At 46.4% G+C, this 25028-nt stretch overlaps 1 protein-coding gene across 1 annotated transcript in view; it reads right to left on the bottom strand.

Annotated features, from left to right (window-relative positions):
* COG5 (component of oligomeric golgi complex 5) overlaps positions 1-25028 on the bottom strand; it is a 282131-nt gene that overhangs the window by 5521 nt on the left and 251582 nt on the right. Inside the window, exons 17-21 of the mRNA XM_047694095.1 lie at positions 21264-21367; positions 16698-16935; positions 10729-10805; positions 1836-1962; positions 1287-1366 (exon numbers count right to left, since the gene is read on the bottom strand). Coding sequence (XP_047550051.1) covers positions 1287-1366; positions 1836-1962; positions 10729-10805; positions 16698-16935; positions 21264-21367 — 626 coding nt within the window. The remainder of the gene's footprint in view (positions 1-1286; positions 1367-1835; positions 1963-10728; positions 10806-16697; positions 16936-21263; positions 21368-25028) is intronic.

Here is a 25028-nt window from a genome sequence, read left to right as displayed (position 1 = left end):
AGGAGCACAGCGGTTTGGAATCCCCCGCAGAGGGCTCGGTGTGCTGCCCGGGGCCTGGAGGTTCTGACAGCGGCGTGTGTGACGGATAGGCCTTATTTTAAAAGCCTGACAGTGCCTCTGAGCATGATTTTCAGTTGCTAAATATAGGCTTAGCAACAGCACTGGTGATGAAATCACTCAGGAGACATTTTTAAGAGAAGCAAAAGCAAACAGATTTGTGATGTGCCCACAGCAGGATGACTGTTGTAGATGAACTCCTTCCAGCTCGCTAAGACACACAGGAGCCCCGTTCAATTAACCGCGTCCTGACTCCTCCTCAGCCCAGGGTGCTTCAGCTTAGCAGGTCTTGGAGACTCCGCAAAAACATCCACCCAGACACCACAAATCTCCGAGTTAGCCCCAGGCCAAGCCTCTCCTCGGTCCCTAAAGCCCCTCCTAGGGCAGCTCGAACTGGCCCCAGGCACTGAAGGGAGGTGCCTCTGGCCTCCTGTCCCAGTTCTGGGCCCAACACTTACAGCTGGGATAATGGGCTCCTTGCCCACCCTGGCTCTGGACACCGAACCCGAGGGCTCGGGCTCCCTCCCAGAAGCCACCACACTCGTGTTTCTCCACGGCCCCTCCCGGCCTCCTCCTTGGTGGAGTCTCAACCTTGGCCGTGCTGCAGACCTGCCCGGGAAGCTTTGGGAAATCCCAGGGCCGAGTGCCCACCCTGGACATTCTGAGGTGGCTGAGGGGCTGGCCTGGCCTGGACACCAGGCTCTCTCCAAGCTGCGAGGGATTCTCCTGTGCGCGCGCGGTGGGGCACCATCCTGCTCCATCAGCCCCTCTCCACGTCCCTGCCCTGCTTTGGGGAACCCAGGTTATGCGGCTTTTGGAGCTCTTTCAGAAGTACGACTGAGATTTGGAGAACAAGGGTGACGGGAGTTGCATGATGTCGCAAAGGTTTCTTGCGGTTGGCCACATGTGACAGTGACATCCCAACATGAAGCAGAAAATGGGGACCTACAGCAAGGAGTCTCTTCGTCGCCGGCCCCAGTTCTCAAACCCAGGGCGCACAGATCCTGGGCTGCGTGGGGCACCGGGCAGCCCACAGCCATGTGAAGATGTGCTAATGAACCACCCGGTGGGGTGTTCTGGGCACACGGTGCGCACCGAGGGGGCCCAGCCACAAGGAGGCGCCACCGTGTGTCCACCCAGGCGCTGCTCCTCCCTCCTCCGGGTCGCATCCCCCGCCCCAGCCCTCGGGCTGCGAGACACGTAGGTGTCCCAGGGCCTCACGGCCTTACCTGATGAGGAGGAGCCGGTCCTTTTCAGACGGGTGGTCATCCAGCCACTGGGAGAAGCGTGCGTGGGACCATTCTGCCCTCTGCAGGGTTGAACACAAATTAGAGAAGACGAAGTGCGTCCACAGTCTCCCGTGAAGGACAGTACCGGGCACAAGCAATCTCAAGGATTCCCAAGGTGAAATCACCCAAAAACCTGCCTGAAGGAAGGCCGCAAGCCTGTGGTGCACATTCTCGGCTCCCAAGGAACTTTCTGGATTAGCCACTGGCAGGGGGCTAGCAAAAGTGGGGCCTCCATCAGAAAAGCTTTACAAACATGAGTTACTTGAGCCATTACACTTATAAGGTGAATTCAGGCTTCCTCGGGTAATTTGCACACTGCTGAGAGAGTCGGGCTGGGGGGTGGGGACTCTCCTTGAATCATTCACTTCTAAGGCGGGGATTCGTGACCAAGTAAGGCAAGAGAAGGCCAGGAGCGCAGTCCATGAGTGGGGCTCTGGATTTACAGACTGAAGAGGGACCTGTAAGAGCATTCTGACTTTACTTTATTACCTGAAAAGGGGACTTCAGCTCAGCGGGTGCTCTGGTAAACAAAAACTGAATAATGATGCTGAACGGAATAATGTCCCCCAGCGCGGGGCTGCTGGCCACATGCTCGCTCGTCTGGAAGAGCAGCGGTCTAAAGGAAGAACACGCAGTGGTTATTTCACATTGTTCAACCCTGAAAGAGGCGCTCTGCTGGACTAGCGCGTTAGCAGACGCCGGTGGCAGAGCGGAAGAGCGCTCACCCTCGACTGGCGATTTCGTAGCCATTTCTTAGCCACCCCCCATTCAGCCTGAAGACAGACACAGACACACGAACACACCCCTAACCTATACGCTGTGGCAGGCTGACCTGCCCTTAACCTCATTCTTGGACCCCCGGCTCACTGGCCTGCGGGTCTGACTTGATCTCCAGGGGGCTCAGCAAACCCCACTCTTCGAGATCATCTGATGACCAGGCCGGAATCAAAGCAGCAGAGGAGGCTGCAGGGAGTTATAACCTCCAGCTTCTCAGCACGGTCAGAACTTCCAGTTTCCACTTCCCACAAAATCTTCGGGCCATAACCTAACTGGTAAATGTAAACGCGGTCTACACTACTTTCAAATGGCAATTATGTCCTGTAGGAACACAATTATTACCTTGCAGAACATCCCATCGAGACCTGTGCCAGCTCCCTTCCAATACATTACACATCTGGAGGGGTTGCCCCCCTCTAGTTCACAGGGACGTGTGGGCAAATCCACCAGGCACCAGTCACCTACCACTTGCCAAAAGGCTGGCAGGAGTAACTGGAAACTTCCATTGACCTCTCCTTGGCTTTGGGCTCTGACGGACAGGAGGTGACTATAGGCCCAGCTGTGGTGGCTGAGTCTGAAGAGGAAAGACGGCAGCGCGGTGCCTCCACCAGGAGCAGAAACGGTTCAGCAGCATGTGAAACAGCTCTGTGTCCTGGGCTCTTCCCTCGCTCGTGCTAATCACTCCCATGTACCCAGGAGGCCGGCACAGCCCAGAGACCGGCTGCTTCCTCACACAGACAGCAAGGTTTCATGTCAACAGTCAGGAGTGCTCTCAACAGGCAGGTGGTTCTCACTGGATCCAGATTAATCTTCGATTTTTTAAAAAGATTTATATTTATTTATTTGAGAGACAGGGAGAGCGAGAGAGATCACAGAGGGAGAGGGAGAAGCAGACTCACCACTGAGCAGGGAGCCAGATATGGGGCTCGACCCCAGGTCCCCGGGATCGTGACATGAGCCGAAGGCAGACACTTGACCATCTGAGCCACCCAGGCACCCTCTTGGAATGTCTTTATATTAACTATTCCGTAAACGAAATCTATCTCTGGTAGGGATTTTTCTAATTTCAAGTATTTTATCAAATAACATCATCCTGTAATTTCTTTGGTTACTGTGGACACATTTCAGGACATTTGTGTCGGCCATCACCAACAACCCACAAAGCTGCACACCAGGCCCTCCGGCGTTGGTGGTGGGGGATGAGGGCCATCCTCATGTGTCCCCCTGAGGCTGCGGCACCCCTGCCCTGACGATCCCCAAGGCCCCAGTCATCCGGCAGCCGGGCAGAAGGCAGTTAGTCAGGCACCTAGGAAGGTATGAAGCAGTTGCTGAGGGCGGTTTGGTGTGCTCGGCAGGCACCCCGGAAGTCGCCATGCGCGGGCGGCGGTGTCCATCTGGCAAGGGCGCCAAGTTTAACCACCACAGCAGCTGCCACGTGCAGCGTGCACCACGTGCGATTCCTGCAGACAACCCTACGAGGTCGGTAGCATCCTGCCCCCTCCTGCACGTAGGTAAACTGAGGGGTAGAGAGAACACGTAAAACCTGGAAAAGGGAAGAGTAAGGATTCGAACCCAGACAGCCTCGCTCTTAATTTTGCCATGCAGCCTCTTTGAGGATTATCAGCTGTAACCACGACTAGACCTGCTTTCAGAGCAGAGGGACTTCTCAGTGGGGAACAGAGAACCCTGGAAGAAGTACAATTTCAATTGTGAACAACTCCTGGAGAAAAGCCTGAGAAAAGGGAATACTTACAGGATACCCCTGGAAGGACAGGCAATCATTATTTCTTTGGGGGACCCCAAATTCTCTCAAAGTGGCCCTCCAGTCGCCTATGTACCTCAACCATATCACACAGTTTCCACCTGGCCTGACCTTTCAATCCTGCCGGGCAGTGTGTGGGACTGTCTTAAAGGCCTCTGGACACAGACTCGGGGTTGGCATGGGGATGGAGCCCAGCTGGTCCCACTTCCCCAGCGGCAGAGCACAGACGGCTCCAGCCCCGGTCCCCGGGTGCCCAGCAGCCGCCATTCCCAGAGAGCTCCCCAGAACGGCAATTCCAGCTGGTGTCCAAGCGGTCTGCTTCCCGCACCGGGGACACGGCTGCTCTGGCTTGAGCTATAACAGGGCAAAGAGGCAGTGGGGAGGGGTCCCTGCCTGGGGTCACAGGCTCATCCTGCAGGCCCGGCCTGGCTGACAGCCACCATAAGGGATGTGGGGACACACAGCTCAGGTCTTCCTGAGCCTTCTTTGCCTCTCTGGCCCAATGAGGCTTTCCCCTCGCCCCAGGAAAGCTCACTCTGCCTATGCCAGCTGATTTGGCAGGCTTCCTCTTGAATCCTAGTCCATGACAGGAGGAGACCCTAGGGGGCCAGTCCTGTGTGACAGTCCTTGACTTGGGGAGGAGCAGTCACATGGAATCCCTTCTGCCTCTCCTATGGGATGACAACTAGACTTTGGTCCCACGTCTCTCAGTGCTCTGCACACAGAGTCCTGGATGCAGGTGCTTTAGCATTCAGTCACGGGGAACACGGGATGTGCTCTGAAAATTCATGCATTTTCTTCCTTCTGAAAATGAGGATTACACAGCTGATTCAGCCTCTCTTTTACCTTTAGCCTCAGGGAGTTTCAAGTTAAAACAAGAAACATATTGGGGCACCTGGGTGGCTTAATCGTTAAGTGCCTGCCTTCGGCTCAGGTCATAATCCCGGGGTCCTGGGATAGAGCCCCGCATCAGGCTCCTGCTCAGCAGGAAGCCTGCTTCTCCCTCTCCTACTCCCTCCCCCTGCTTGTGTTTTCTCTCTCACTGTGTCTCTATCAAATAAATAAAAATCTTTAAAAAATAATGAAATGTCTCTATAGCAATTAAATTGCTTTAATAGTCTGAATACTATGCTTTTATTTTCCTCTAATAGATTCTTGATGCAAACTGCAAATGATACAAGGGCGAACAGGGAATGAGGACAGGACGGGAGGGAGGGAGGGAGGGAGGGAGGTTAGCAGCTGACCCGCAGGCTGATGGGCCCACATAACCAGGCCTGGTGAAAACCGGTTTGTTTTTAAGCGGGATCTTTTCATCACCTGTCCCTTTGTAGCTCTGAGTCAGAGCAGTTATTTTTCTGCCAAGACCAAATCTTCCCCTCCAGCCAGTAACAGAACTGCCAAAAGAGCCATGGAGAGCAAAACCGGACTGGGTTCCACACCATGCAGCATAGCATAGTTACTTGCAAGCATCACATGCAGACATTTCAGTTCTGGCAGTTTCAGGCTCATTTTAAGAGCCTGAAAGAACCCAGCATGAGCACCTCCCTTCCCCCTGATTCCAGGTGGAATTTGAAATACTGACAAGTTAAAAAATAAATCTCCCTCTGAGGTGATATAAGAAACAAAAGGAAATTAATTAAGATGTTATAAAATGCAGTTACCCCAAACGCCGCAATACCGTTCTCAGAGAAGAGCGCTGGAGATAGAGCAGCGCTTCCGAGGTGAACCCCGACACACGGCAGGCAGCAGGCAGTCTGAACTCATCACGGATTAGGTCCTGAGATAATGTCATCTCTGCAGTAGGGACCTCCACACTGAAGGCCAATTATGAAGTAAAGTAAGACTGTGTGTCCCTGGGGCGCCTGGGTGGCTCAGTGGGTTAAAGCCTCTGCCTTCAGCTCAGGTCTTGATCCCAGGGCCCAGGGATCGAGCCCCGCATCAGGCTCTCTGCTCAGCGGGGAGCTTGCTTCCCTCTCTCTCTCTCTGCCCGCCTCTCTGCCTACTTGTGATCTCTGTCAAATGAATAAATAAATCTTAAAAAAAAAAAAAAGACTGTCCCTATGTCCACGTCCACCATCAGGGGTGGCCCAAGCCACTCGCCACACCCCCAATCCAAACCTTTGGGTGAGGGGCCTGGGAGGGTGGCACGACCACGGGGAATGTGCATGGGTATCTGCAACCGGCAGAGAAATGGAGGTAGGGAAGGGAAACACAAGTCTGCCCGGCACAGGACCCATGAGGGCCTCCTTTCTGGAGAGGGGAAGGGAAGGCTGTAGGCTTGCAGGACGGGGACCCAGAGAGTGTGGCAGAAGGGGCCATGTGGGTCCCTGGGGAACAGAGCAGGTGGCTGATGGTTGTAGGTAAGTCCGGGCTCCAAGTAAAGAGGGAGAGAAAACTCGCAGGTTCCTTTCTTAGGGTCTAGACATCATCAACCGCAGCAGAGCAGGTGGAAAAGGAAGGAAGGTTTCAGGCAGATGTCCCCTAGGAATCACAGTGTACATGTGGCTCAGCATTCTTCAGGTATGTTCTGGAAACCCGTGTACACCAGATGGCAGCGAGAGACAGCACTGCATACATAGCAAGTAGTCACCACTATGGTGGGGTCCCAGATTTTCTTCACACTGACATTCTCCTGGATGGCTCAGATAAGCTCTAGGTGCTATTCTAGAACCAGGGTGAAAACAAATGGGAACTTCTGGAATAAGCTCTGGTTGCAGTGGTTACAAGCACAAGCCATGGGATCAGTCTGGAAGGCAGTTCTGGAACTCCCACTTGACGTTCAGACACGCAGCCCTGTCAAGTGCCCCCTCTCAGGACCAGTGCCTTCTGGGTCACTCTTGCCTCGGAAGTGTGGTGGAGAAGACGAAACCATAAAGTGTCAGGGAAACCCCTAGCACAGGCTGAGCACCCCGTGAATGATCCAAGAAGGACTGCTGGAATGAAGGCCAGGCTCAGCTAACTACCCAGCCCTCCCTATTTGCCAGGTGCTCCTAGTTCTGCCCGAGTATCAGCAAACAACGAACGAAACCAGGCCCAAGACGGGGCTGCCATCTGGCTGCAATGCTGAAGTCTGCAACTGGGAACAGAGAACCCAGAAACCTTGGGGAAAGAGCGGTTTTCGGGGATGGACTCACAAGTACAAAGAAAGGCGGGCATACAGTTGGGGGTCCTGATGCTTGAGCTGGAAGCGGCAGAGACGGCTGCCCTTCCTTCCACAAACATGCTGGTGGAGCGGCGGCATGGCAGGCGGCGCCCCCTGGGGACGCGGAAAACCCTCCCACGCCCACAGTTAAAACCAGCAGACACGAATTCTAAACACCAGGGTTACTGCAGCTTCCCTTCTACCACCCCTCAGGCCAAAGGGCCCCCAGAGCAGCCCCTGTCCCCTGATGGCTTTCATCAAACCTCACAAAGCTCCCAGTAGAGCATGCTGTGGGCACCGTTCAGGGACAAAGCTGTGCCCTCCGGAGCAAAGGCGTTGGGGCCTGCGCGAAGGCAGGTCTGTGTCCCTGCACTGGTGAGAGCATGAGGTCCCTCTTCTGTCCCTTGTCTCACAAGCAACTGCACTGAGAATGTCAAGTTGGAGCTTCCAGGACTCTGGCCAGGCAGAGCTAGGGTAACCACCCTTGCAAACCCCACTTAGGGGACAAGGCCATGCTCCAGAGGGACAGACAAGGATGGGGCCTTGCAGCTCTGAACCTGTGTCTCATGTAGAAATACAGATCACCCAAGGGCAAATCCCTAATGTCAGCGGCTTTCTGAGGCCACACTCTGTCCCGGGGAAGAAAACAATTCCTGCTGCCTAAGAAACTCTAATGGAGACAGTAGAATGTAAATGTACGCAAGAAGCTTGCTGGCCGAATTCAACAGTCCACTAGTATTACCGTCAAGAAGCAGGAACCCTGCAGCAGATGGCTGTGTGACGGGGGGAAGGAGCACCGCGAAGGCCCGTGTGGCTGGGTGTCTGGTGGGGTGGGGGCGGGGGGTGCCGCACCTGCGGTCTGGACTGGAGGGTCTCTGACTGGCGCTGTCCCTGTCCCTCACAAAGAGGCCCCTGCAGCAGCCTGCTACCCTCCCCCCTGCAGCCACTGCCTCTTAGCCAGACACAGGCCAGCCAGCTGGGTTTTGGTGGTTTGCCTGCCTATTTTTCTCAACCCCCCATTACATAATGTTTTAGAATATTTTGTATTATTTTTTAACTCGTTATTTTTAAATAGGAATAACACTACAAGAGGAATTTAAAATATATTTACTGGCTTTTCTAACTGCAAATATAAAACAACCAAGGCAAAAACCATGAAAATATAGACCTGCTAGTGACAATCCTGCTATCCTCAAATTTTGATGTTTATCCTTCTCGACTTTTCCTCTCCAACATACAGTTATTGACTTAAAAATAGGAGGGATCAGGGCTCCTGGGTGGCTCCGTTGGTTGGTTAAGTGACTGCCTTCGGCTCAGGTCATGATCCTGGAGTCCTTCATGGCATCCGGCTCCCTGCTCAGCAGGGAGTCTGCCTCTCCCTTGGACCCTTCCTCCCTCTTGTGCTCTCTCTCTCTCTCAAATAAGCATATAAAATCTTCTAAAAAAATTTTTAAAAAATAAAAGAAATAGTAGGGATCATATCGTATCTACTACATTATGAATTTATTTTCCCAATTTTAGACACTGACCAGCAATATAACTTGTGAATGGCTACCTCCAGCATGAGTGTTCTGAGTTACACATTGATCGCTCGTTAATTTCTGAATCCAGGCACAGGTACTAGCAGGTGTCACCACTGGAACTTCAACCGCTCCATCAGAGAGGGTTCTCCTGAGAGGCCCACAGGGGGGGGCGACAGACTCCCCTCACGTGACTGACAACAGAACTGGTCTCGCGCAAAACTGTCAGAACCTGTCTCCCACGCCATGATATGACTTTAAAAGCACAGGGATGAAAGCACATCGAAGTGTAAGCACCATTTTAATTCATACACGTGCAATAAACAATGAAACATGGCAGCTGGGGCTATAAAAAATAGTAGCCTAATCTTAATATGGCAAATCCCAAATCACAGCTTTCCCACACCCTTTTCAAGAGCTGGTTGGTTAATTACCTCCAGTGCACCGGCCGATTCTGTTAACTCAGCATCGATTTGCCACCCAACGGGGATTGCTAGGTTATCATATTACTCAGTAAGTAACTTTACGGGAGTCTTATTGGGGTCATTTTCATGGTACAGGCAGGGAACTGGTGGATCAGTGACCTCAGGACCTTCTAATCACTCAGCCTGTCCATGTTTGGTAATGCCAAACCCTAATGTTTCAATAAAATACATAAATACTTTTTAAAAGGTCTGAGCTGATCCAAAGATATTATCTGGAAACACATGTGGTCCAACTTTAAGTCTTTTTAAAAACCCAACTCTGTATAGATGGGCATTTGAGAAAAATGATTCAGTCTCTTGTTTTGGCCTTAAAAAGAACTCTTTGCCAATTACAAATACGCAGGACAAAGCACGGGGTTCCCCTTTCAATCAACAACCTTGGATTCTTGTGTTTGAAGTGACATTACACCTGATTTTTGTACTATCGAAAGCTTGGATTACATAAGACAGTGAAGCAGTCATTTAAAGGACATGCTCTAGTTTGCTCTAGTTTCTAGTTCTGAGTCAGTTTTTAGGAAACTGCATGCCTGGAATCTCTTACCTTATCTTTATAAAGAAACAGTCAAAGACCATTATGCTCTTGGATATGATAGATAGTTACATCAAGGTTTCCCATCTGGTATGCTGTGGTCACAAAACGGGTTAAGTATCATGTTTGGTTCCCTCGGCCTCAGGGTTGGTCATCTTTTCGTATGTATAACATTCTCTGTGCGCCACAATGGGGCAAAATTTGGAAAGTTCCGGTTTAGTGAATAAACAGCCCAAACAGTTGTTAAGTTATTCAGTGTCCCTTACAATCTAAACTGGTAGGAGGCCTATCTAAGCATTCAGTGCTGAAAAGGATTTTCCCATACACCGGTATATTCTTAGTGAATTTGAATTAACATACTGTTTTTCTCTTTGAACTGGTCTCTAGGAAGTTCAATCCTCAATTTTGTGCTCTACTGCATTAGCCATCTTGATCCTAAATTATCCGCACCATTTCTAGTCATTCCCTACATTTCACTGCTAAACTCAATTCTCTTAAGATTCTTGTAACAGTTTTGCTATGGAATGTAACTCTGACATTTTTATTTTTATTAAAAATTTTTTTTTTAAGATTTATTTATTTGAGAGAGAGGGAGAATAAGTGAGAGAGAGCACACAAGCAGGGGCAGAGTGAGAGGGAGAAGCAGACTCCCTGCTGAGCAGGAAGCCCGAAGCCATGAAAGACTCAGTCCCAAGACCCTGGGATCGTGACATAAGCTGAAGGCAGATGCTTAACCAACTAAGCCACCCAGGTGCCCAACCTCTGACATTTTTAGAATGAAAATGATAAATGAACAAATGAAAATTTCAGAAAAAAGATGTCTACATAATTATGAACTGCCGGGTATTACTACTCAATATATTTTGGTAAGAATGGAGATTTCAAAAAAAAATCCCCCCTAGAAAGAGCATAATAAAATTTATCAGCTCAGTCTTGTGAATTTTAACTCAAAAATCACGCACACACACACACATCACTGCACATAATTCTGTAGGGTTTCTGGTTTGAATAATAACTTTTAGGATAAATCGTGCAATAGCTATTGTTGTAGGTCACAAAACAGCTGAATATTGGCAATTTCATAGAGCTCAACATGAACAGTGGGGAAGGATTTGACGGCTAACAGGATATGGATATATCAACAGCAATAACAGAACTACGTCTCACCTGAATGACCTCAGCATTCGATAGGACTTTCCTAAATCAGAAACTCTTCTGCAGAAAGGACCCACAGCCAACTCCATCTGAAACAAAAGATACTCCACAGTGTTAATGTGAGAATCCTGTGTCCAACTGGGCTCACATCTGGCTCACAGTAAGTTGCAGCCTGCTGTACACCTAATTTCATCTGGACTGTGCTGCAAGTTTTAAAAGTCAACTAAATTTAACAAAAGGCATGAACTTAGATGACTTTTGCTTTTATTTACTAAAGGAGCATAACATGAGACCATTCCTTCAAGAATACAGAAAAATGTTTTTTGGTTATGTGAAACGAGGAAATTCAGATATTTTCTCCACTGAAAAACTGGAGAAGGGAAGGTTTTTAAGACTGTGCACCTGTATTTGAAGTAGGCATCACAAGCCTCTTTATATTAAGTAGAAATCATGACAACTCTTAGCAAGCTGGTCCAAGTGATGAGAAGCATGGACTCTGGAGGCAGCACACCTGTCACAACGCCAAGTCTACAGTGACTAGTTGTGTGGCCCTGGACTTCACTTCCCTAAGTTCCAGGCTCCTCGTCTGTCAAACGGAGACAACGCTAGCTCATGGAATTACAAAAACCAAACAGGTGATTTCACAAACCAGTATGTGCATGGCACCTCGCAACTGCTTGTTCCATGTTGAAAATTATTAACAGTATTTTTTAAACCTTCCCCCTTTTACATTATTAGCAAATTAATTTGCTTCTTGACTCAAGAACTGTTGGTTTCACTGCTCTTTATTTTCCTTCTTTGGCTGGAAATTTTACTTGTCATTAAATGGAGTTTTAGGCTCTCTGTTCTTTATCTAGCAAGTGCAAAGTTTTCACAGACCTGGAACTCAGATGACAAACCATTTCTCTGTTCTTGCTATCGACAGGACCCTGGTAGAAAACAGCTTGGAAAATGTCTGAAAAAAGTAGTGGAGAGTGGGGCTTCTGTCCTATTGGTTATCCCTCTAAAATACTGCTCAGATCTCCTGCCCCTGCAAATCCGAGGAGACCTAAACAATCACTCATGTGATGAACATTTCTGACTCCCTATTAGTTGCCAGGCACCACATTACACATGGTGATGAGAAGATAAATTAGTCCACCTTTAGGAAGCTCTTTCAAATTTAGTGAAAAAGGGGCTATTTATTTAAACAACATTATTATTGAACAAAATCACAAAAAGGGGGACGCCTGGGTGGCTCAGTCATTAAGCATCTCCCTTCTTTTCAGGTCACGATCTCAGGGTCCTGGGATAGAGTTCCACATGGGGCTCTTGCTCAGTAGGGAGCCTGCCTCTCCCTCTGCCCTCTCCCCTGCTTGTGTGCTTTCTCTCTCTCTCAAATAAATAAAATATTTTAAAAAAATCACAATAAGGTGTGTCTATACACACACAGATACATATATACACATATATATACACACACCTGATTATTATTTTTTTGAATTTTTTTTTTAAAGATTTTATTTATTTATTTGACAGAGATCACAAGTAGGCAGAGAGGCAGGTAGAGAGAGAGAGGGAAGCAGGCTGCCCGCTGAGCAGAGAGCCCGATGCGGGGCTCGATCCCAGGACCCTGGGACCATGACCTGAGCCGAAGGCAGAGTCTTTAACCCACTGAGCCACCCAGGCGCCCCTGATTATTATTATTTTTAAAGATTTTATTTGTGAGAGAGAGAGAGATAGTGAGAGCATGAGCAGGAAGGACAGAAAGCAGCAGACTCCCCGCTGAGCAGGAAGCAGGACTCGGAGGATCATGACCTGAGCAGAAGGCAGACACTGAGCCATCCATGAGTTCACCAGTTACCCTCAAGACCTTCTCAAGGAAGCTGCCCACCAGATCCCCCCCACCCCACCCCACCCCCGCACTTGACAGCACACTTGTAATTCTGCGTAATAATAATCAGGTGTGGGGGTGCCTCGGCACCAGAGAGTATGTCTTCTGTGTCCTAGAGGAAAACCTTAACACGGTTAGAAAATTCTCTAAAATAGAGAAGGTTAAGTAAATAAAAAGAAAAATCTGAGGCAATAAAGTCTAGATTCTTGCCAATAAAGCAAAACAGAGCCGCTTCAAGCCAGTGTTCTCAAATCAAGACAGTGGTTCCTTGGGACCTGTTAGCTTCTTCACTTGATGGAGCTGCTGGTTTCCCTGAGCGTGTGGCATGATTTTATACTGAATGCAAAGTAAAAATGTTATTATCATGTATTCCTGATTTGGTAATTCCAATCATATACGTGTGTATGTGTATGTGTTACGGTTTTTACACACTAAAATTACACAAAATGTTTTTCATGAAATACTTTTGACTTTTTTTTTCAATTCACCATCTTCTAAGATTAAACCAAAAAACCTGTGCCTTAGCATCTGAGCAGCACAGAATGTTACAGTTACGATATGAGAGAATATGACCTTGAACAGCTGTATAATCTATGATGGTACAGATTTCTATGCCAGACTACAATTTCAAAATGTTAGATGTTTAAAATAAATAAAGGACCCCCAGCGTCCTGAAAAGCATTTTCTTCTGCCAGACTTCCATGAAACAATAAAGGCCATGTTTCCAAAGGGCAGGAGTGTTCCTTTTAGAGGAGGTGACTCTGCAATTAGCTGTGGACACATGAGTGGCAGGTACAAGGGCCTCTCTCCTGCTGCCGGTTTGCAGGGAGCGAGCGGCCAGCTGCAGGTGCGGTGAACTAATTACCAAGTGGTTCCTGCCCCACCGCAGACATTTGGTTAACCACGGGGCATCTCTTGATACTCCCACGGCTCTCCCGCCCTGACACTGTTCAGGAGAAAAGGCAACTGCAGTGAAAATCTTCATTATTTTCTTTTCTAAATGTATATATTCAGGCAAATATGAAATACATATATATGTATATTTAAAGGGTGCCAGAAGACCTATAAATAGAAACTGCTAGGAGGACCACTGAATCAATATTTCGTGTCAGCTCCACGAGCCATCCTTTCCCTCAGGGAAGAAATGAAATTGAGGGGCGGAGGGAAGTGGGTGCTTCAGAGGGCGGGGGTGGGGGAAGGGAGGGACAAATCCCCCCCAGAGGCTGTCAGTAGACCCCAGTGGCCTTGAGCAAGTGGAGTGTTTTAGAATTGCTGTGTGATGAGCGCAGACACAGAGAGCATGTGGTCACAGTAGGAAATTAATTACCTGTAGGAAACCACCTCATGCCCATGACCTGATTCCTAAGGAGACTGTATGTCAGGTACTTCCCTTGCCACGAACCCTCCAGATGGCACCTGGCAACTACTTTCTCCCCCTCACCTGTGCAACAGTGCCAGGAGGGACAAGATAGGATTCCTAAAGAAACCTTTAAACTCTATCATTGTCTGTCTTTGCAACCGGACGGAATGACAAACTATTCAGCAATCCTAAGCCTATGCCACGGGTCTCTTCCTGATCTCTTTCTCTTTCTGCTATTTATGCCAGAATGAGTAGGCACTTTTATCACAAGAACACTTAAAACCCAGAGAGGATTTGTGTGTTCTTGATTCCAATGGCCTCGATGGCTGTGTTTCATTTTGAATACAAACTGATAGAACTTTCAATAAGGAGGCAGTCAAGAGGCTTTCTAGTGCCCAGGTGCTGCCTGTCGTGAAAATGAACAACGTTGGGATCATACCTACGTGTTTTGACTCACCCGGGGGAAAATACACCCAACCGAGCACAGTCCTGAAAGCTGAGGGGTAGCATCACGGGACAGCAGAGGTGGCAAGAGACCACATCAAATTAAGCAAAACCCCCAATTCACTGTCATTTTCTTAAAAATGGTGGGGGGCCGGCGTAGGTGGATCCTGTTTACCAAAGCCACTGGTCACAAACGTGACGGCGCTTCCACCTGTATCTCCTGTGTCCGCAAGCCGCCAGGTGGGGAACCATCCGCAAGGTGAGGGGCTGAGCAGGGTGCTCTGAAAACTGGGACACACTGTCCGGGAGGGAACAAAGGAATCAGCACCACACGCAGTGCAGCGACCCGTGTCACGGCGGGGGGCTTCACACTGAATAAATGCTGCAGTCTCTCTATTGAAGGAATGGAAAACAGGATGCCCTGGAGATTACGTTAGTAGTAAGGATGAATGAGTTTCATTTATCTTACCGGAAGGGACCTGAGAAAAGGGCCGGCGGGTTGCGCAACACTAGAGAGAAGAGGCACCCGGTCAAAGTCTGAATAATGCGGTTTGTGGGGGGTGGGAGCTCAACGTGCCACCAGGGGCTTTGCATTTTGAGCAGGTGCTGGCTGCAGGAGCAAGGGTTACAGGACAATGCCTTCCATCCTTCAGGACTCAGAAGGGAACAGATCATTAAGAGAAAACTCGGGCCAAACAGGCTGCCTGGCGCGGCGCCGGCACTCATTTTGGCCATGTCCCGCTCACTGCCACTCTCCTCGGACTGGAAGTGCTGCCTCCAGGAAAGTGACTCAAGAACCAGCTGGAGCGGAATATGCAAATCAACTGGTGGGGGAGGGAGGCCCGCTGAGGGAAGAGGAGAGGAAAAGAAAAACAGAATTCTGGAGGAAAGGGGGAGACAAGAGAACAGACGCTCATTTCAGTAGAGCCCACAGTGTTTTTAACAAACAAGAGCAGGACTTGGTGCGTCCTGGTGTTTTCAGTCCCTGAGCAGCCCATGACCCCAGTAGGGGACTTACAGACAGTCCTCTTTAAGCTGAGGTTTACCTGCAGCATTAATGCAAAGTGTACACGGGCATGAGAAGGAAGCTTCTGAAAAATGGGAAAGATCAAAGGAGCAACATTAATGGTAACATTTAATTCCTATTTTTAGGTCTAGGCTACCTAAGGTATATTTCCCAAAGGAAGGCTCTTCACTATGGTCTAGTGGCAGGCATATCATTCGAGGATGAAAATGACTAATTCTAGACCAATTAGTATGCAAAGAGCCCAGCTTTTGAAACACTCAACAATGTACCTGTTCCTTCTGGACAGGTATGAGTCTGACAATCACCGCCCGTACAAGGAGTCTCCCACATCTGCTCCTTGGTGTGGGAATAATGAATCCAGACTCGCTCCCAGATACACACAGGGATAAACAAGACCATTAAATATAACTGTCTTTATTAGCTGGGAGATCTGGCAAATTATGAATAATCCATCTGAATAACTCCTGTAGATAAGTAATGTTAACAGTTCTGAAATGCATAAAAAATGAGTCCATCTTTGACATGCTACATAAATATGAGTGATCTGTTTCGGCACCTTTTTATTCACGGGTATGTTTGAGGTGTTTCTTCTTTGCCTCTAATACTACTGGAAGCCTTCAAAAAAGTCTGTCTAAAGGAAGAAAGGAAAACCCCTGTTCTATAAGAGGTGACCATGGTTTGAGAGCCTGGAATGATTTCAAGGGCGGCCAAAGACCAGAAAGGTACTCTGTTCAACAGAGGGAGACCAATCAGCCCGCTATGTACATGGCCCACTGCATACAAATGGACTCGAACACTGTCTTGGAACACTGAGCTGGCCTCTAGGGGATTCCAGATGTGCTGGGAGTTCTCTTCACATGAAAACAGATAGCCCCTTTACAGTATTTGAAGGAAATGTCATTGCCTATATTAATTCCCAGCGAAATTAATCAATTACTCTTCTCAATACTAACCTCATGGGATAATAAAATAGTAAGAAAGCCCTACATTATGTAGAAGTGAGATATGTTTTGTCCTATGGAATGAGCTACTTCACCTTAACCTTGAAATCTCAAAGATGAGGGATGATTCATTCATTAAATACAAAGAGGAAAAATCTGGTATGAAAGTCTCTTTAAACTCTTCCCTTTTTCTTACCAATTTAGTTTAAATGAATTTATTTTTCTTTCTGCTTCAACTCTTTAAAACACTAAAGAATATATACTTAGTCTTTCAATGACTAGATAATGCGGGGGTGGAAACATTTACCCCCCTTGTAGCTATGCAGCTCCATTTACCTGAGCAAAATCAGCAGCAAGTCGTACTTTCCCACCTTCACCAAGAGGTCGTATGAGACTGGCATTGCGAATAAAAAGTTCAATTGCTCTTTGGGCGATAGCTTCTGTGTTGTCAAAGACAAAATCCAAGCATTCAAAGTGTTTAAAGTAGTCACTCATAACTCTGGCAATGAAACCCTGAAGCTCCCTCATGTACAGGGAACAAGGAACATCAGGCTTTCCCGAGCTGGATAGTGACCTGCGAAAGGGAAAAAACAGCTGATGTACTAACAGCCACCATTCAACTTTTGCCCACCACCGCCCCCACCTGCTATTTCAATCCCAAACCATTTTTTCCCGTAGTGGTTAAAAAGGTATTGCTTATTTTTACTAAGAATTAAGGAGCATAAAACAATGTTTAAATTATAAAGACTGTTTTAAGATGCTAGGAAGATTACTGAAGAAATCTTAGCATCCCTTTACCAAGAGATTAAGAATGAAATGGCCAACCATCTGTCTCGGGTGATTCACACAGTGCCTTATGCACTCTCTGACCTCTCAAGGTCCTTCTCAGCTTTACGAATCTCTATGCACTCATATGTTTTGCCTGGTTAGTGAATAAATCAATAATGAAGACTGAAATAGCATTTTACACTTTGTAAGGGCAGAAAACACTGCCTTCCCCAAAACAAATTCTTGGCAAAGATATTTCTGCTCCTGTGCTATTTAATCTGATCAGCCCAATAGTAGATTTCTGCCTGTGGGACTGGTTATGCAACAATACACATGGTATGCAATTTTTTCCTCCCAGATGATGAGGTTTGCAAAGGCTTTAATTTGGATCAACAGATGATGCCAGCTGATGCTCCATGAAATACTATTTATAATTTATAAGTGTTTATAATTGCTCTTTAAGGAATATATTAAAAGAATGTGAAATATTTATAGGAAAGAAGTTATACCAAAATTAGAAATCACCTGATATTAATTAGCTAACCAATGAGATCATTGGCTACAAAGTGCTGAATCGTCTTCAAAAAAATGAGTGTTTCCATATTCTGAGAATGACGTAGAAAAAGTGGCAATGGTCTAAAGAAGAATAACAGATATGACTCAAATGCCTAGAGCAAGAGAATGAGGTGAACTTAATTATTTTCAAAGACAGCAATGAGTGCTTATTATCAGAGGATGTTAACCAAAGGTCTTCTATTTCCGGAAGTAGATAGAAATAGAGAAACCAGTCCTAAGTTCCAGAAGGGAGAGAGTTTGTTCAGGTGTAGAAGAGAATGTCCTAACTAAGGCAAGGCCATGGAGGGGGAGCATGACGGACCACTGCTGCCTGCAGTACCACAGCCGAGTGCTGCTCGGTACAGCCTCAGCCGATGACGGCAATTTTAGGTGGGTTTGGCCGTGCCAGATTCAGACCATTGCACAGCCTATCTTTGTTCAGTTCAACAGACTAGGTTGGCGGGGAAAAAAGGTGCCAATCTCTTTCATGTTTTCTTAGGCTTTATCGAAAGCACTGCTGTTACCTTGAGCTACTCCAGAGGAGTATTTCAAGGATTCTTATCTGGTCAGTTGAAATGATTTCCATGAGGATTAGAAAAAAATATACTAAAACCAGTTCCAGGGGCGCCTGGGTGGCTCAATGGGTTAAGCCTCTGCCTTCGGCTCAGGTCATGATCTCAGGGTCCTGGGATTGAGCCCCCATCAGGCTCTCTGCTCAGCGTGGAGACTGCTCCCCCCGCCCCCCGCTTGCCTCTCTGCCTGCTTGTGTCAAATAAATAAATAAAACCTTAAAAAATAAATAAATAAAACCAGTTCCAAGCACATGGCAATATAAGTAAAATAATCCACCAGACAAAATTTGGAAATAGGTATTATCAATTCTTAGTATGGATTAGAAGCTTGATTTAAATTTATTAGCAAATGAAACGTGCCTGGCCATGGCTACAGCACAGTTTTCCCAATTATGCTGAAGCTTTTAGAAAGAGATTTTCAGCTGATCGAGTGCAACAGTAAGCTGTGCAGAAATGTAAGGGTCTTTATCAAGAAAGCCTGTGTGTGCAAGCTGAAGGCAGAGGGACTAACCAGATGCACACCTGAGAAGTGACAGACGATCACCTTCAGGTCCCCTATCTTTTTGGGGCGTACGTGCACTCTCCCTGCAGCCGAGGGGTGCATCCATCACTTCAGGATCTAGGGTCTTCCTACTTTTACTGCCCTTCCTCCCCCATTCAAAGCTATAATCAGAGAGGAGTCATTTTACATTAAATGAAAGAATTTCAATCAATGTACTACATCCATCAGACATTTACATTTTGAGCTTTCTCTTATTTGGAGAGAAACACAAATTAAATACATTTCATATACCAGGAGACTGTGTTGGGCATTACTTTTTAAGTAGCAGAGAGATTCTGTAACCACACTACATATACGGCCGGCTGACAAGGTAAATCTGCTTTATTCCTTTTACCTAGAATAAATATAGAGGGCTTTCAAGGGCAGCTGTTCACTACTATTTTTCTGAGTGTGACCCCTGGCCCTACTATAAAAGTGATTCCTACTTCTTTTTTTTAAAGATTTTATTTATTTATTTTGACAGAGAGAGAGAGATCACAAGCAGGCAGAGAGGCAGGCAGAGAGAGGGGAGGAAGCAGGCTCCCCGCAGAGCAGAGAGCCCGATGCGGGGCTCGATCCCAGGACCCTGAGATCATGACCTGAGCCGAAGGCAGCAGCTTAACCACTGAGCCACCCAGGCGCCCCTGATTCCTACTTCTTGACTAGTTTCATCTAACTTCACCTTTTATTTCATTCAAGCCACACATTTGACATGGGAAATGAAATGACAGAATTCCTAGTAATTACTAGTATCAAAGTTCTAGAAAGCGAGAAAATTACTGCCCTGGGGCAACAATTCCAAATATCTCAAATGTCTGCCATATGTAGAGAGCGGAAATGGGACCATTAAAAGCCATTTGGGGGAAAAATTTTTTTTTTTTTTTAAAGATTTTATTTATTTATTTGTCATAGAGAGAGAAGCGAGAGTGAGCACAGGCAGACAGAGTGGCAGGCAGAGGCAGAGGGAGAAGCAGGCTCCCCGCCAAGCAAGGAGCCCGATGTGGGACTCGATCCCAGGACGCCGGGATCATGACCTGAGCCGAAGGCAGCTGCTTAACCAACTGAGCCACCCAGGCGTCCCTTTTTGGGGGAAAAATTAAGGGCAGTGTTACACACCTTAAAATAATGCTTCCTACTTGTGGCAACATATGACCGGTTATCCAGCTCCCTAGTATTTAAGCAAACTACTAAGGACATACCTACTAGGGAGACCAACTTTTAATGTCCAGTCCACTGGCTACGGCAGTAGCCGCGGTTCCCCAAAGTACACAGCAGCTGAGGTAAATAGCTGAGCGCTCTTACAGAATGAGCCTTCACTTTCTGCTTCCTTCTCACAGGCATCGAGAATTGGTCCAACTGGGACATTTCAGATCACTTCTGAACAAAATGCATTTCCTTCCAAATACTGCTAGGTCAGCAGCTTTGTATTCCTAGCTCCAAATATTACTGCATTTTGTGTATAATACACTTGACCCTCTGTGCTTCATTCCACTATTAAAAAGAGGGATAACTTTTTACCCTTCAAAAGATATTTTGTGAATGAGATAAGGGATTTGAAAAATTAAAGGACAGTGTAAAATTCACACAATTTTCTACCAACAGCTAGACCAGTGGCTGGACATTTAATAACATAGATATTTAAACAACATGAAAAGAAATACAAATAGGAAAATTCAAAAACAGTAACTATGAATTAGGAAGATAAAAAACATATCTACACATTAGTATTTGAATGTTTAGCTCTAGAGTGTGCTTAAGAAAAATCACTCTAAGCATGTGCAAATAACTATTCCAAATTCTCTACAAATAATGTCCTAATACAGGGAGTTCAAACCATTTTCCTCTCCTTAAAAACATTTCAGTGAATATTGGGTTAAAACCTATGATTTTTATTCTCAAGATACATAGGATACAGGTAAGCGGTACTCCTGTAAACAGCTGTGGGATGGTCCCGAAGCCCTGATTAGGCCAGGTGTGACGCGACCAGATCAGACTGCTACAAGACTCTGAGAAATGAAAGTGATTCTTGCAGGGGGCTGGATGCAGCGTGCCTTCAAGGCCAGAGCAGGATTCAGACTAGCATTGTGGCACAGCTGGGACATTTTATGTAAGAAATAACATGCCTACGCCAGAAGTTTAAGTACAGGGCATTTGTGAGAAAGAAGGATCAGGATCAGCTTGAAAAGAGAAGATGGTACCAGCGACCAGAAATCCTGCAGTGCCAAGCTGAGTCCTGCAAATGTTAATGATTCGGTTTCAATGACAGGAGAGAAAGGATGAAAGCAAGAACTGAAAAATTTTAATCAGCTAATGGTGCTCACAATGGATAAAGTAGTATGAATTTGGAGGCCAAACCGGTCATAAGAGGAACAAGGCCTACACGGAAACAGGGAGGAAGGGCGGAGGTGCGTGAGAGAAAAACAAATGTGGCAAAGGCTAGTGAAGACTGTGGTTCAAAGTGCTTACCCAGAAAAATCTTCTTGATGCATGGTGATGATTATGGCCTCTATGGCATCTCCCACTGAAGTCAGTAAGGGCTGCAAAGCGCTTCCCATAAGAGCATGGATTGTCTAAAAAGAAAAAGGAAGGGCAGGCAAAATTAAGGACCAACACAAAGAAATCCAAGATGGGAGAAGCAGCCTTCTTTTTTTTTTTTTTAAGATTTTATTTATTTATTTGACAGACAGAGATCACAAATAGGCAGAAAGGCAGGCAGAGAGAAAGGAAAGGAAGCAGGCTCCCTGCTGAGCAGGGAGCCCAATGCAGGGCTCAATCCCAGGACCCTGGGATCATGACCTGAGAGGAAGGCAGAGGCTTTAACCCACTGAGCCACCCAGGCGCCCCTGGAAGAAGCATTCTGACTAGAAGTTTTTATATCAAATCCCAACTATATACAGTATTTGAACTGTAATAAGCTCAACAGAAGCCTGTTCCTCTCCCAACTGCTGCTGGGAGTGATCTTTAAAGCCAACAATATGTGGAACATGGCTCTGCAAATTCCAACTCCTCCACTCCTCTCAAATTTTCAGGAAGTTTCATGGTCAAATGAGCTCCTGGAGGAAGGAGGAGCAAGGAGCAGTACTATGTACAAAGATCAAATGAACACATTTTGTGGTTTCTGAAAAGGGTGAGGGGAGACCAAAAGTCATTCTTCAAAACTGGAACATATCATATGGTTGTAACCAGAGGGAATGTAATAAATATGCTGGTGGTTCTTACAGGGCAGAAGAGTGAGGCATTTCATGGATTAAGTTCCTATTCAGTAGGAATACTTTTGGTACTTGGCGCCATCTTCCCTTCCCAATTTTTGTCACAAACGCCCAGTACTAGGGCCTCTGGCATGGGCATTTGCTACTGGCCTCTAGTGGATCTAGCACAGGGATGCCACTATGAAACCGACAATGCATGGGATACTCTCCCACAACAAAGAACTGCACAGCCTAAAATGTCAACAGTGCCAAGGCTGAGAACTGTTTGACAGTGAGGTATGATCACTGGTTAGGTTACAAAGACCCCTTAGCCTTAGTTACAGGTTTTTAGTGGGAAAATACTGACTGGGACTAAGTATACAATTAAAATCTAAAATTCAAATATATATATTTCAATGATGATTATATACAATGGAGATGGATGGCTTTTGCCTCATATGAATGCTAGAAATCAATCAGAAAACGTTAAAATAGACCCTTATTCATTAAATTCCTAAGTGTCATCTCTAGCCCTTAGTCTCTGATAAAAGTATGCATACTGTCTGTGGGGATGGAGAGGGAGGCAAGGAGAGAGCGAGAACGAGTGAGCAACGCCTGAGCAACAGCACAGAGTCTGCCCTCAGGGAGTTCACAGTCTAGTGACAGCAGAGAACAACTTACAGTCCCATCAAAGCTGTATAGGGTGCTATGGGATCGTGGGAGAAACCTCCCCTACACTGAGATGATCTGGAAAATGAAAGGCACTGTCTAAATTGACTTTCAAAGGACAAGTAGTAAGAACCAAGTGAGGAAAGATGGGTGCCCAGTGGCCTGGGAAAGTTGATGTCTTTGACTGCAAAGCTTTGCACCCAGACAGTGTGTGAGGTGCCTGCCCATGGGGAAGGGAGGAATAGCAGATGTACTCTGTGTAGGCTGCTAGGAGTTGGGAATTTACCCTGAAGGAAATGGGAAACCGATGATGGGTTTTGAGCAAAGAAAAAATATGGTTAAATATTTGAATTTGGGAAACATTATGTTGTATGGTAGATTGGGTAAATAGACCAAAGGCAGTAGTAGCATTGAAGCAAAATGGTGAGAGCCCAAACCAAATCAGAGGCAGTAGGAACAGATATGAGGAGACAGGCTGGAGATAGTATAAAAGGAGAATGGCAGGACTGGGTAGTTACATTTGAGAAATATGGAGCAGAGAGATTTAAGAGTACACCTAGATTTTTTTTCTTTCATGATCTGGTGATATTATTAATTGGATGTCTAAATGCAGAAGAAGCAGGTTGATTTGGGGATGCAGAGAGAAAATGATGAGTTCAGATTTGGACATGAATTTCTTGGAGGGCACATGGGAAATCCATATGGGCTATCCAGGAGATACTGAAATATTTATATTTGTAGTTTTTGACACATTTTGACTAGATTTGGTAGTCTTTGGCTTTTAAGAGGGAAGTTGAAGCTGAAAGAGTCAATGAGATCCAGAGGATGGTTTGTAGAGTAAGGCTAAATGCCGTTTTGAAGTCATTCAGAAGAGGAGAAACCCTTGAGGAGTAAGAGGGGTAAGATTTTTATTTAGTATATATTATGTGCCGGGTACTGTGCTATGTGCCTCAGATATTGTAATTCCTCTTAAAATTCAATTACTCCTTCCTCTAAAAATATTAAAATCTCTAACTTACATGTGGGGAATCTAATGTAATTTATAGATGGGGAGACTAAAGTGAAGGGAAAGACACTGTCCTTAAGTGAACAAGCAGAAGGACTGGGATTTCCGAGGTGCATGTGACTCCAATGAGCTTTTGGTTACACTTTCCCCACTGGCAGCAGAGAAGAAGGAAGAGACCTTAGAGTACGGTAGAAATAAATCGACAAGATTTCAAGAAAGAGGGGCAAGTTTTCTACTCTATATGAAGGAGTGATACCTAACTACAGACCCTCCTACAAAGAGGACAAATAAACAACATACTGGAGGGCTCAGAGATGGGAGGAAAAGCAGGCAGTTTTAGAGGGCCGTGGGAATCTGGAGCAAGCCACAGAAGTGAGTTCTCCGTTTTCTGTGACTTTGTCCTAAGAGCGCCTACAGTCATGGTGGTGGCAAGGCAGGGTGGCTAAAACTCTGAGAGAAAAACAAAACAAAACAAATCCAGCAGCCTTTCAGGCTAAAGGAACAATGGAAAGGAGCCCTGGTCCAGAGAAAAACAAAACAAAACAAATCCAGCAGCCTTTCAGGCTAAAGGAACAATGGAAAGGAGCCCTGGTCCAACCAGGGCTGCTAGAGAGTGAGATGGGAACCTCAGAAAGGAGAAAGCCAGAGAAAAATGCCTAATTCTATATTTAAACTCAGCACTACTCTGCAGCTGACTCATCAACCATGCCCGTGCAAAGCAAACACAAAGCGGCTGGCAACCAAGGCTTGAGAATTGAACTGAGGTCTGAGGCATGGCCAGCTGCAGGTATGTCAGTGTACAATCAGTGTCTAATCAGGCTGATTAATCGCTAAAGAAATACCATCAACACTCAGGAGCAATGTTAAAAAAACAAAACAAAACAAAACAGTGAGTCTACACAACATAACATTTACAAAGTCCAGGATACATTAAAAATTACTACATATTCAAAAGCTTGGAAATGATATCAGTTTTCAAGGGGAAAGATCATCTGCCAACCTTGAGATGATCCAGACTCTACAATTATTAGGCGAGAACCTTAGCGAGGTTAAAAAAAACAACAACAAACAATAAACAATAGGAACCATATAAACAGTATACAATAGGAAACATCAGCAGAATGACTGAAAGTATAAAAAAGAACCAAATGGATATTTTATTTTATTTATTTATTAAAAAAAAATTTTTTTTTAAATTTATTTGACAGAGATCACAGGTAGGCAGAGAGGCAGGCAGAGAGAGAGGAAGGAAAGCAGGCTCCTTGCTGAGCAGAGAGCCTGATGCGGGGCTCGATCCCAGGACCCTGGGATCATGACCTGAGCTGAAAGCAGAGGCTTTAACCCACTGAGCCACCCAGGGGCCCCCCA

This window comes from Lutra lutra, chromosome 11, assembly GCF_902655055.1.
Source record: "Lutra lutra chromosome 11, mLutLut1.2, whole genome shotgun sequence".
NCBI classification, from domain to species: Eukaryota; Metazoa; Chordata; class Mammalia; order Carnivora; family Mustelidae; genus Lutra; species Lutra lutra.
The sequence above is the reverse complement of the archived record's forward strand: the minus strand, read 5'-3'. Positions and strand labels throughout refer to the sequence as shown.